Source organism: Pelecanus crispus, chromosome 23 (assembly GCF_030463565.1).
Source record: "Pelecanus crispus isolate bPelCri1 chromosome 23, bPelCri1.pri, whole genome shotgun sequence".
Taxonomy (NCBI): Eukaryota; Metazoa; Chordata; class Aves; order Pelecaniformes; family Pelecanidae; genus Pelecanus; species Pelecanus crispus.
This window is the reverse complement of record NC_134665.1, coordinates 3,197,494-3,209,729: the sequence shown is the minus strand read 5'-3', so window position 1 is coordinate 3,209,729 and position 12,236 is coordinate 3,197,494. Positions and strand designations below refer to the sequence as shown.

The window sequence follows — 12,236 nt, the reverse complement described above, 5'->3', positions numbered from 1 at the left end:
TGGGGCAGAGCCTGGACTCGCCCCCACCTCAGCCCCACGGAATCTATGGGTCGCTGCCCCACAGCCGCCGCCATGCCCTCCAACGCCCGCGCCGGCAGCTTGAAGGATCCCGAAGTGGCCGAGCTTTTTTTCAAAGAAGATCCCGAAAAACTTTTCGGCGACCTGCGGGAGATCGGCCACGGCAGCTTCGGCGCCGTCTACTTCGTGAGTGCCCCCCAAGTGCCCCGCGCCTGCCCCACAAGTCCTCCTGCCCCACACATCCCTCGGCCGTTTGTCCTTTTGCAGGCGCGGGACATGCGGACTAACGAGGTGGTGGCCATCAAGAAGATGTCGTACAGCGGGAAGCAGTCGAACGAGGTGAGGCCCCACGCCTCCGCCCCACGCCTCCGCCCCACGCCTCCGCCCCACGTCTCTGCCCCACATCGCCGCCCCACGCTTTTTCTCTGCCCCACAGAAGTGGCAGGACATCATCAAGGAGGTGAAGTTCCTGCAGAAGCTGCGCCACCCCAACACCATCGAGTACAAGGGGTGCTACCTGCGGGAGCACACGGCCTGGGTGAGCCCGCCCCACAGGTGTGGGGCAGGGAGGGGGCGGGGCCCACAGGTGTGGGGCGGGGAGGGGGCGGGACCCATAGGTGTGGGGCGGGGGGGGCGTTGGGGCCCATAGGTGGGGTTTGGGATGTTTTAGGATGCGTATGTGTGGGGCAGGGAGGGGTCGGGAGCCATAGGTGTGGGGCAGGAGGTTGTTGGGACCCATATGTGTGGGGCAGGGGGTGCGTTGAAGCCCATAGGTGGGGTTTGGGGCGTTTTAGGACCCATAGGTGTGGGGCAGGGAGGGGGGCGGGACCCATAGGTGTGGGGCAGGGAGGGGGGCGGGACCCATAGGTGTGGGGCAGGGAGGGGTCGGGGCTCCTAGGTGTGGGGCAGGGAGTTGTTGGGACCCACAGGTGTGGGGCAGGGAGGAGGCGGGGCCCATAGCTGTGGGGCAGGGGGGGTGCTGGGGCCCGTAGGTGGGGTTTGGGGCGCTTTAGGATGTGTAGGTGTGGGGCAGGGAGGGGTCGGGACCCACAGGTGTGGGGCAGGGAGGGGTCAGGGCCCCTAGGTGTGGGGCAGGGGGTTGTTGGGACCCATAGGTGTGGGGCAGAGGGGGGCGTTGGGGCCCATAGGTGGGGTTTGGGGCGTTTTAGGATGTGCGTGTGTGGGGCAGGGAGGGGGCGGGACCCACAGGTGTGGGGCAGGGAGTGGCCGGGGCCCATAGGTGTGAGGCAGGGGGTTGTTGGGACCCATAGGTGTGGGGCAGGGAGGGGGCAGGACCCACAGGTGTGGGGCAGAGGGGGCGTTGGGGCCCATAGGTGGGGTTTGGGGCGTTTTAGGATGCGTATGTGTGGGGCAGGGGGTTGTCGCGACCCTTAGCTGTGAGGCAGGAGGTTGTTGGGACCCATAGGTGTGGGGCAGGAGGTTGTTGGGACCCATAGGTGTGGGGCAGAGGGGGCATTGAGGCCTGTAGGTGGGGTTTGGGGCGCTTTAGGATGCGTATGTGTGGGGCAGGGAGGGGTCGGGGCCCCTAGGTGTGGGGCAGAGGGGGCGTTGGGGCCCATAGATTGGGTTTTGGGCCCCTGGGTGTGGGGCAGGGGGGAGTTCAGGCCTGTAGATGGGGTCTGGGGCCCATAGATGTGGGGCAGGGAAGGGGCAGGACCCATAGGTGGGGGGTCAGGGAGGGGTCAGACCCATAGGTGTGGGGCGGGGGGGGGCTTGGGGCCCCTAGATGGGGTTTGGGGGCGCTTTGGGATGCGTAGGTGTGGGGCAGAGGGGACATTGGGACCCATAGATGGGGATTTGGGCCCTTGGGTGTGGGGCAGGGAGGGGGCAGGACCCATAGGTGTGGGGCAGGGGGGAGTTGGGACCCATAGATGGGGATTTGGGTCCCTGGGTGTGGGGCAGGGAGGGGTTGGGACCCATAGATGTGGGGCAGGGGGGACATTGGGACCCATAGATGGGAATTTGGGTCCATAGGTGTGGGGCAGGGAGGGGGCAGGACCCATAGGTAGGGATCAGGGAGGGGTCAGGACCCATAGATGTGGGGCAGGGGGGTGTCAGGCCCCATAGATGGGGTTAGGGGGCACTTTGGGACCCATAGATACGGGGTTTGGGGCCCTTAGGTGTGGGGTAGGGGGGGTGTTGGGCCCCATAGATGTAGGGCAGGGTGCAGTTGGGGGGCACGGGACCCACAGCCGGGCTCTGGGGGCGGTTCTGGGGTGGGGGGAAACCCACAGCGGGGCTGCGCTGTGGGGCAGGGGGCCGCCCCACGGCAGGACTTGGGGGGCAGATGTGGGGCAGGCGCTGACCCTCCTCTCCCCAGCTGGCCATGGAGTACTGCCTGGGCTCGGCCTCCGACCTGCTGGAGGGTGAGTCCCGGCGCCGTGGGGCACGCCATGGGGCGGCACCGTGGGGCAGCGCCGTGGGGCGCCCCATGGCTCAGCCCCTCTGCCCCCCCCCCCCAGTGCACAAGAAGCCGCTGCAGGAGGTGGAGATCGCCGCCATCACCCACGGCGCGCTGCAGGGCCTGGCCTACCTCCACGCGCACAACATGATCCACAGGTGCCTGCCCCACAGCTGCCCCACAGCTGCCCCACGGCCGCCCCACAGCGCGCCCCAGGCTCTCTTTACCCCTCGGGGGCCCCACGGCGCGCCGGGACGGCACACTGCCCCGTCGTCTGCTTCAAAATTAGGCTGCCCCATAGCGTGCCCCAGGTCTTGTCTGCCCCACGGCGTGCCCCATAGCATGCTCTGAGCTCTGGCTGCCCCATAGCTGCCCCATAGCGCACCCCGGGCTCTCTTTACCCCTCGGGTGCCTCATGGTGTGCCGGGACATCACGCTGCTCCATCATCTGGTTCGGGATCGGGCTGCCCCATAGCGTACCCCTGGTCTTGTCTGCCCCACGGCGTGCCCCATAGCATACTCTGACCTCTGGCTGCCCCATAGCTGCCCCACGGTTGCCCCATAGCACGCCCCAGGCTCTCTTTACCCCTTGGGTGCCCCATGGCACGCTGGGACATCACGCTGCCCCATTGCCTGCTTTGGGATCGGGCTGCCCCATAGCGTACCCCAAGCTTTGGCTGCCCCACGGCGTGCCCCATAGCGTACCCCAGGTCTTGTCTGCCCCACGGCTGCCCCATAGCGTGCCCCAAGCTCAGTTTGTTTCTCGTGTGCTCCCCAGTGCACCAGGCGGTCCCGCTGCCCCACATCTGCCCCACATCCCATCCCATCATCCCACGTTCATCTGTGTCCCCTTTCCCTGCCCCACTGATCTCCCGCCCCACTGATCCCCCCTTCCCCACAGATCCCTCCACCCCACTGATCTTCTGCCCCACTGATTCCCCCTTTCCTGCCTCACAGATCCCCCCTGCCCCACTGATCCTTTGCGCCAGAGATCCCCCCTCCTTTCTGCCCCACTGATTCTCTGCCCCACAGATCCCCCTACCCCACTGATCATTTGTCCCAGAGATCTCCCCTCTTTTGTGCCCCAGTGATTCTCTGCCCCACTGATTCTGTGCCCCACTGATTACCCTACCGATCCCTTCTCCCTGCTGCCCCACAGATCTCCTTTCCTGCCCCACTGATCTCTCCTGCCCTAGGGATCCTTTGTGCCCCACTCATTTCCTGCCCCACTGATTCTCTGCCCCACTGATGTCTCCTACCTTACCAATCCTTTTCTCCGTCTTGCCCCACTGATCCCCCCTCTGCCCCACTGATCCCCCCCGCCACGCAGATCCCTCCTCTGCCCCACTCATCTCTCCTGCCGCCATACTTTTCTGCCCCACTGATACTGTGCCCCACTGATCTACCCTACTAATCCTACCTTTCTCCTGCCCCACTGATCCTCCTCCTGCCCCATTGTTCTCTCTCCTGCCCCACTGATCCCCACAGGTCCCCCCTCTGCCCCACAGATCCCCCTCTTGCCCCATTGTTCTCTCCTGCCCCACTGATCCCCACAGGTCCCCCCTCTGCCCCACAGATCCCCCTCCTGCCCCATTGTTCTCTCCTGCCGCATTGTTTCCTCCTGCCCCGCTGATCCCCCCTCTGCCCCACTGATCCCCCCGCCACGCAGATTCCCCCCTCTGCCCCACTGATCTGTCCTGCTCCACTGTCCTGCCCCACTGATTCTCTGCCCCATTGATTTCTCCTACCCTACCAATTCTCCCCTTCCTCCTGCCCCACTGATCCCCGCTCTGCCCCACTCATCTCTGCTGCCCTACTTTCCTGCCCCACTGATACTCTGCCCCACTGATCTACCCTACCAGTCTTGGCTTTCTCCTGCCCCACAGATCCCCCTCCTGCCCCATTGTTCTCTCCTGCCCCGCTGATCCCCACAGCTCCCCCCTCTGCCCCACTGATTCCCCCTTCTGCCCACTGATCTCCCCTGCCCCACAGCTCCCCCCTCTGCCCCACTGATCCCCCCCTCTGCCCCACAGAGACGTGAAAGCCGGCAACATCCTGCTGACGGAGCCGGGGCAGGTGAAGTTGGGGGATTTCGGCTCGGCCTCCATCGTCGCCCCCGCCAACTCCTTCGTGGGGACGCCCTATTGGTAAGGGGCGGGGGAGCGCGCTTGTGGGGCTCAGCCCCACGGCGGGGCCCGAGGCCCCTCCCCACGTCCCCCTCCGCCCCCCAGGATGGCGCCGGAGGTGATCCTGGCCATGGACGAGGGGCAGTACGACGGCAAAGCCGACGTTTGGTCCTTGGGCATCACCTGCATCGAGTTGGGTGAGGAAGCGGCCCGGGGCGGACTTGGGGGGCTCGCCCCACATCTCTGCCCCCTAAGCGTGCGTGCCTGCCCCATAGCGGAGAGGAAACCGCCGCTCTTCAACATGAACGCGATGAGTGCCTTATACCACATAGCGCAGAACGAGTCGCCGGTTCTCCAAGCCAGCCATTGGTGAGACGACGCGCCCCCCCCAAAAAAATATGTGGGTCCGCCCCGAACGTGTGGGTCGCGGCTTTTAGACCCCCTACCGCCCGCCGATTCCGCTTGCAGGTCGGAATACTTCCGTAATTTCGTCGATTCTTGCCTCCAGAAGATCCCCCCGGATCGGCCCACCTCCGACGTTCTCCTCAAGGTAGAATTTTGGGGCGGCCGCCGCAAGCCCCACGGCCGGCTCGGACCCCAACTTTGGGGGCAGCCCCCCCCCCCCCAAATTTCCCCCTATTTTTCTTTTTCTTTTGTCCCCCTCCGCCGCCAGCACCGGTTCCTGCTGCGGGAGCGGCCCCAGAGGGTGGTCTTGGACCTGATCCAGAGGACCAAGGACGCCGTCCGGGAGCTCGACAACCTCCAGTATCGCAAAATGAAAAAAATTCTCTTCCAAGAAGCCCCCAACGGGCCCGGGCCCGATCCTGGCGAGGAGGAGGAGGTGAGGAAGGCTCCGGAGGGGCTTCTCCACGGTTGGGGGACGTCCCTGGGGTCCTCGTTGTCCCCTTTGGGGTCTTGGCCACCACCGTGGGACATTTTTGTGGTCCCTTGGCGCTTCCTGGGGTCCTGGCCACCACCGTGGGACGTTCTCATGAACTTTGTTGGCTTTGGGGTCTTCTCCACGGCTGTGGGACGTCCCTGGGGTCTTTGTTGTCTCATTTGGGGTCTTGGCCACCATCGTGGTAGGTCCAGGTGGTCCTGTCACCTCCTGGGGTCTTGGCCACCACCATGGGTCATCCCTGGGGTCCTCGTTGTCCCCTTTGGGGTCTCAGTCACCCTCATGGGACGTTCTCATGAAGTTCTCGTTCCCTTTGGGGTCTTCTCCACGGCTGTGGGACGTCCCTGGGGTCTTTGTTGTCTCATTTGGGGTCTTGGCCACCATCGTGGTAGGTCCAGGTGGTCCGCTGGCACCTCCTGGGGTCTTGGCCACCACCATGGGACGTCCCTGGGGTCCTCGTTGTCCCCTTTGGGGTCTTGGCCACCACCGTGGGACATTTTTGTGGTCCCCTGGCACTTCCTGGGGTCTCAGTCACCCTCGTGGGACGTTCTCATGAACTTTGTTGACTTTGGGGGCTTCTCCACGGCTGGGGGACGTCCTTGGGGTCCTTGTTGTCCCCTTTGGGCTCTTGGCCACCACCATGATGCATCTTTGTGGTCCCCGGTACCTCCTGGGGTTTTGGGCACCACCGTGGGACGTTCTCATGAACCTTTTGTTGACTTTGGGGTCTTGTCTGTGGCTGTGGGACATCCCTGGGGTCCTCGTTGTCCCCTTTGGGGTGTCAGTCACCACCGTGGGACGTTCTCATGAACTTGTTGTTGACTTTGGGGTCTTCTCCATGGCTGGGGGACATCCCTGGGGTCCTCGTTGTCCCCTTTGGGGTCCTGGCCGCCATCGTGGTAGGTCCAGGTGGTCCTGGCACCTCCTGGGGTCTTGGCCACCACCATGCGACATCCCTGGGGTCCTCGTTGTCCTCTTTGGGGTCTTGGCCACCACCATGAGTCATTTTTGCGGTCTCCTGGCACTTCCTGGAGTCTTGGCCGCCACCGTGGGACGTTCTCATGAACTTTGTTGGTTTTGGGGTCTTTTCCATGGCTGGGGGATGTCCCTGGGGTCCTCATTGTCCCCTTTGGGGTCTTGGCCACCACCGTGGGACGCCCCTGGGGTCCTCGTTGTGCTCTTTGGGGTCTCAGTCACCCTCATGGGACGTTCTCATGAAGTTCTCGTTTCCTTTGGGGTCTTCTCCACGGCTGTGGGACGTCCCTGGGGTCTTTGTTGTCTCATTTGGGGTCTTGGCCACCATCGTGGTAGGTCCAGGTGGTCCGCTGGCACCTCCTGGGGTCTTGGCCACCACCATGGGACGTCCCTGGGGTCCTCGTTGTCATCTTTGGGGTCTTGGCCACCACCGTGTCATATTCTTGGGTGTCCTTGTTGTCTCTTTTGGGGTCTTGTCCCACCCAATGGCACGCGGTCACAACTCTGCTGTCCCGTTTGGGGTCCTCGTTGCCCCCCATGGTCCCTCCCCACCTCCTTGGCCCCCTCTGGGGCCCCCTTGACCCCCCGTGTCCCCTCCCTGGGGTCCCCACTGTTCCCTTGGGGTCTTTGTTGACCCCCATGGGACATCTCCCAGGTCCTCGTTGACCCCCATGGTCTCTCCCAAAGTTCTTGCCCCATTTTGGGGTCCCCTTGACCCCCGTGTCACCTCTCTGGTGTCTCTTTTGTCCCCTCGGGGTCCTCATTGACCCCCACGGGACATCTCCGAGGTCCTCGTTGACCCCCCATGGTCCCTCCCCCACATCGTTGCCCACCCTGGGGTCCCCTTGTCCCCTCTGAAGTCCTGGTTGACCCCCATGGGACATCTCCCAGGTCCTCGTTGACCCCCATGGTCCCTCCCAATGTTCTTGCCCCATTTTGGGGTACCTTTGACCCCCGGTGTCACCTCCCTGGGGTCCTCCTCTGTCTTCTTGGGGTCCTTGTTGAACCCCATGGGACATCTCCAAGGTCCTCGTTGACCCCCATGGTTCCTCCCCACCTCCTTGCCCCCTCTGGGGCCCCCTTGACCCCCGTGTCACCTCCTGGGGTCCCCACTGTCTCCTTGGGGTCTTTGTTGACCCCCCATGGGACTTTTCCAAGGTTCTCATTGACCCCCATGGTCTCTCCCAAAGTTCTTGCCCATTTTGGGGTCCCCTTGACCCCCGTGTCACCTCTCTGGGTGTCTCTTTTGTCCCCTCGGGGTCCTCATTGACCCCCACGGGACATCTCCGAGGTCCTCGTTGACCCCCATGGTCCCTCCCCACATCGTTGCCCACCCTGGGGTCCCCCTTGTCCCCTCCGAAGTCCTGGTTGACCCCCATGGGACATCTCCAAGGTCCTCGTTGACCCCCATGGTCCCTCCCAATGTTCTTGCCCCATTTTGGGGTCCCTTTGACCCCCGGTGTCACCTCCCTGGGGTCCCCTTGTCCCCTTGGGGTCCTTGTTGAACCCCATGGGACATCTCCAAGGTCCTCATTGACCCCCATGGTCCCCTCCCAATGTTCTTGCCCACTCTGGGGCCCCCTTGACCCCCGTGTCCCCTCCCTGGGGTCCCCATTGTCTCCTTGGGGTCTTTGTTGACCCCCATGGGACTTTTCCAAGGTTCTCATTGACCCCCATGGTCTCTCCCAAAGTTCTTGCCCCATTTTGGGGTCCCCTTGACCCCCGTGTCACCTCTCTGGTGTCTCCTTTGTCCCCTCAGGGTCCTCATTGACCCCACGGGACATCTCCGAGGTCCTCGTTGACCCCCATGGTCCCTCCCCACGTCCTTGCCCACTCTGGGGTCCCCTTGTCCCCTCCGAAGTCCTGGTTGACCCCCATGGGACATCTCCAAGGTCCTCATTGACCCCCACGGTCCCTCCCAATGTTCTTGCCCCATTTTCGGGTCTGCTTGACCCCCGTGTCACCTCCCTGGTGTCCCGTTTGTCCCCTCGGGGTCTTCATTGACCCCCATGGTCCCTCCCAATGTTCTTTGCCCCATTTTGGGGTCCCTTTAGACCCCCGTGTCACCTCCCTGGGGTCCCCTCTGTCTCCTTGGGGTCTTTGTTGACCCCCACGGGACATCTCCAAGGTCCTTGTTGCCCCCTTGCCCACCCTGGGGTCCCCTTGTCCCCCCCGTGTCCCCTCCCTGAGGTCCCCACCCCACCGTTGTCCCCCTTCTCCTTTCCCCCAGGAACCGGAGCCCTTCCTGCAGCGGGCGGGGACGGTGGGCAGCATGGAGAGCAGCCATTCGCTGCCCAGCATGTCCATCAGCGCCTCCAGCCAGAGCAGCAGCGTCAACAGCTTGGCCGACGCCTCCGAGGAGGAAGAGGAGGAGGAAGAGGAAGACGAGGAGGAGGACGAAGGGCCCGAGTTGGCCATGATGCAGGAGGGGGAGCACACCGTCACCTCCAACAGCTCCGTCATCCACCGCTTGCCCGTGAGTTCAGGGGGCCCACCAGGGTGGGGAGGTGGCCATGGGGGGCCCACCAGGGTGGGGAGGTGGCCATGGGGGGCCCCACCGCTGTGGGGAGGTCATGGTGGGTTCCACCGAGTCCTGAGGCGCGGGGTCAGCGCCGTGGAGGTGGCTCGAGGTGGGCCTGCCGGTGTAGGGAGGTCCTGATGGGTTCCACCACCCTAGGGAGGTCTTGAGGTTTGGGGCCAGCACCGTGGGGAGTCTTGAGGTGCTGCTCCACCATCGTAGATGGGTTCTGAGGGGTTCCACCACCATGAGAAGGTTCTACGGTGCAGGGACACCACCGTAGGGAGGACCTGATGGGTTCCACCAGCACAGGAAGGTCCTAAGCTGTGGTTCTACCATCATAGGGAGGTCCTGATGGGTTCCACCACCCTAGGGAGGTCTTGAGGTTTTGGGGCCAGCACCGTAGGGAGGTCCTGAGCTGCAGCTCCGCCATCATAGATGGGTTCTGAGGGGTTCCACCACCATGAGAAGGTCCTAAGGTGCTGGGACGCCACCGTAGGAAGGTCCTGATGGGTTCCACCAGCACAGGAAGGTCCTGAGATGTGGTTCCACCATCGTAGAGAGGTTCTGATGGGTTCTACCACCATGAGAAGATCCTAAGCTGTGGTTCTGCCATCGTAGGGAGGTCCTGATGGGTTCCACCACCCTAGGGAGGTCTTGAGGTTTGGGGTCAGCACCATAGGGAAGTCTTGAGGTGCTGCTCCACCGTCATAGAGGGGTTCTGATGGGTTGTAGCACTGTGAGGAGGTCCTAAGGTGCGGGGACACCACCGTAGGGCGGTCCTGATGGGTTCCACCACCACTGGAAGGTGCTGAGATGTGGTTCCACCATCATAGAGGGGTTCTGATGGGTTCTACCACCATGAGAAGGTCTTAAGCTGTGGGGACACCGTCATAGTGAGGCCCTGATGGGTTCCACCACCCTAGGAGGTCTTGAGGTTTGGGGCCAGCACCGTTGGGAGGTCCTGAGGTGCAGCTCCACCATCATAGATGGGTTCCACCACCATGAGAAGGCCCTAAGGTGCAGGGATGCCACCGTAGGAAGGTCCTGATGGGTTCCGCCAGCATAGGGAGACCATGAGGTGTGGTTCCACCACTGTAGGAAGGTTCCGAGATGGGCCCACCACCACCATGGGCTGACCCCATTCAGACCAACCACCATGGGGAGGTTCTGAGCTGGGGCCACCACCATGGGGTGACCCATCGAGACCCAGCACTGTCACGGGGTGACCCCATTGATGCCTAACATCATGGGTTGAGCCTCTTGAGGCCCACCACCATGGGGTGACCCCATTGAGACCCACCACGACCATGGGGAGGTTCTGAGGTGGGCCCACCATTGTCATAGGTTGACCCCGCTGAGGCCCCACCACCGTGGGGTGACCCCGTTGTACCCACCGCCACCATGGGGAGGTTCTGAGGTGGGGCCACGGTCGTGGGTTGACCCCCGTTGAGGGCCACCACCACCGTCATGGGTTGACCCCATTGAGGGTCACCACCACCATGGGGAGGTTCTGAGGTGGGGCCACCATCGTGGGTCGACCCCGTTGAGGGCCACCACCACCGTCATGGCTTGACCCCGTTGAGGGCCACTGCCACCATGGGGAGGTTCTGAGGTGGGGGCCACCATCGTGGGTCGACCCCGTTGAGGGCCACCACCACCATCATGGGTTGACCCCGTTGATGCCCACCATCATAGGATGGCCGTGTTGAGACCCACCGCAACCATGTAGAGGTTCTGAGGTGGGGCCACCGTCATGGGTTGACCCCGTTGAGGCCCACCACCGTCATGGGTTGACCCCGTTGAGGCCCACCCACCGTCATGGGTTGACCCCGTTGAGACTCACCAAGACATGGGGAGGTTCTGAGGTGGGGCCACCACTGTCATGGGTTGACCCCATTGATGCCCACCATCATGGGTTGACCCCGTTGAGGGCCACCGCCGTCATGGGGAGGTTCTGAGGTGGGGCCACCATCGTGGGTTGACCGCGTTGGAGAGCCGCCACCATCATAGGGTTGACCCCGTTGAGGGCCACCACCATCATAGGGTTGACCCCGTTGAGGGCCACCACCATCATAGGGTTGACCCCGTTGAGGGCCACCACCATCATAGGGTTGACCCCGTTGAGGGCCACCACCATCATAGGGTTGACCCCGTTGAGGGCCACCACCATCATAGGGTTGACCCCGTTGAGGGCCACCACCATGGGTTGACACCCGTTGAGGCCCACCACCGTCATGGGTTGACCCCGTTGAGACCCACCAAGACCATGGGGAGGTTCTGAGGTGGGGCCACCACTGTCATGGGTTGACCCCATTGATGCCCACCACCATGGGTTGACCCTGTTGAGGGCCACCACCACCATGGGTTGACCCTGTTGAGGGCCACCACCACCATGGGTTGACCCCGTTGAGGCCCACCACTGTGGGTTGACCCCGTTGAGACCCACCAAGACCATGGGGCGGTTCTGAGGTGGGCCCACCACCGTGGGTTGACCCCGTTGAGGCCCACCACCACCGTGGGTTGACCCGTTGAGGCCCACCACCACCGTGGGTTGACCCCGTTGAGGCCCACCAAGACCATGGGGAGGTTCTGATGTGGGGCCGCCCCCATGGGGTGACCCCGTTGACGCGCCCCCCCCTGAAAATTCCCCGCTCTTCCCCCCCCCCCCCCCCGCAGCCCCCGACGGCCTCTACGAGCCCCCTCCCTCCCCCCCGCCCCTTCTCCCTCCCCCCCCCGCCGCCGCCCCCTCCCCCGCCCCCCCGCCGCCGCCCTTCCCCCCGCCCCCTTCCCCCACCACTTCTCCACCATCCGCACGGCCTCCCTGGTGACGCGGCAGCAGCGCGCCCCGCGAGCGGGAGGCGGCCCTGCGGGAGCAGCTCAGCGGCTACCAGCGCATGCGGCGCCAGCACCAGAAGCAGCTGCTGGGCTTGGAGAGCCGCCTGCGGGCCGAGCTGGCCGAGCACCAGCTCCGCCTCGACCGCGAGCTGGAGAGCCAGCGCCTGGCCGCCGCCGCCGAAGCCGACAAGCTGGCCCGCAGGCACCAGGCCATCTTCGAGAAGGAGGTGGGCGGGGCGTAAAGGGGGTGGGAGGGGCTTAAGAGGGGTGGGAGGGTGTGGTTGGGTGGGGGGGGGGGGATTGGGGAGCGTCCCCCAAGATGGCGGCGACTTGGCCTGGAGGCGCCAGGGAGGCTTGGAGGAGGGGGTGGGAGGGGCTTGGGGGAGTGGGAGGGGCTTAAAGGGGATGGGAGGGGCTTAAGAGGGGTGTGGTTGGGTGGGG

At 64.1% G+C, this 12,236-nt stretch overlaps 1 protein-coding gene across 1 annotated transcript; it reads left to right on the top strand.

The window, feature by feature from the left end:
• Positions 1–72: 72 nt before the first annotated feature.
• On the top strand, positions 73–12,037 carry LOC142595857 (serine/threonine-protein kinase TAO2-like). The gene is given in 14 exon segments (XM_075724700.1): positions 73–204; positions 286–357; positions 455–556; positions 2,360–2,405; positions 2,502–2,598; positions 4,474–4,587; positions 4,672–4,763; positions 4,842–4,935; positions 5,035–5,116; positions 5,240–5,407; positions 8,670–8,938; positions 10,320–10,346; positions 11,637–11,802; positions 11,804–12,037. Coding segments are annotated over 14 exon segments (1,695 nt in total).
• The last annotated feature ends 199 nt before the right edge of the window (positions 12,038–12,236 follow it).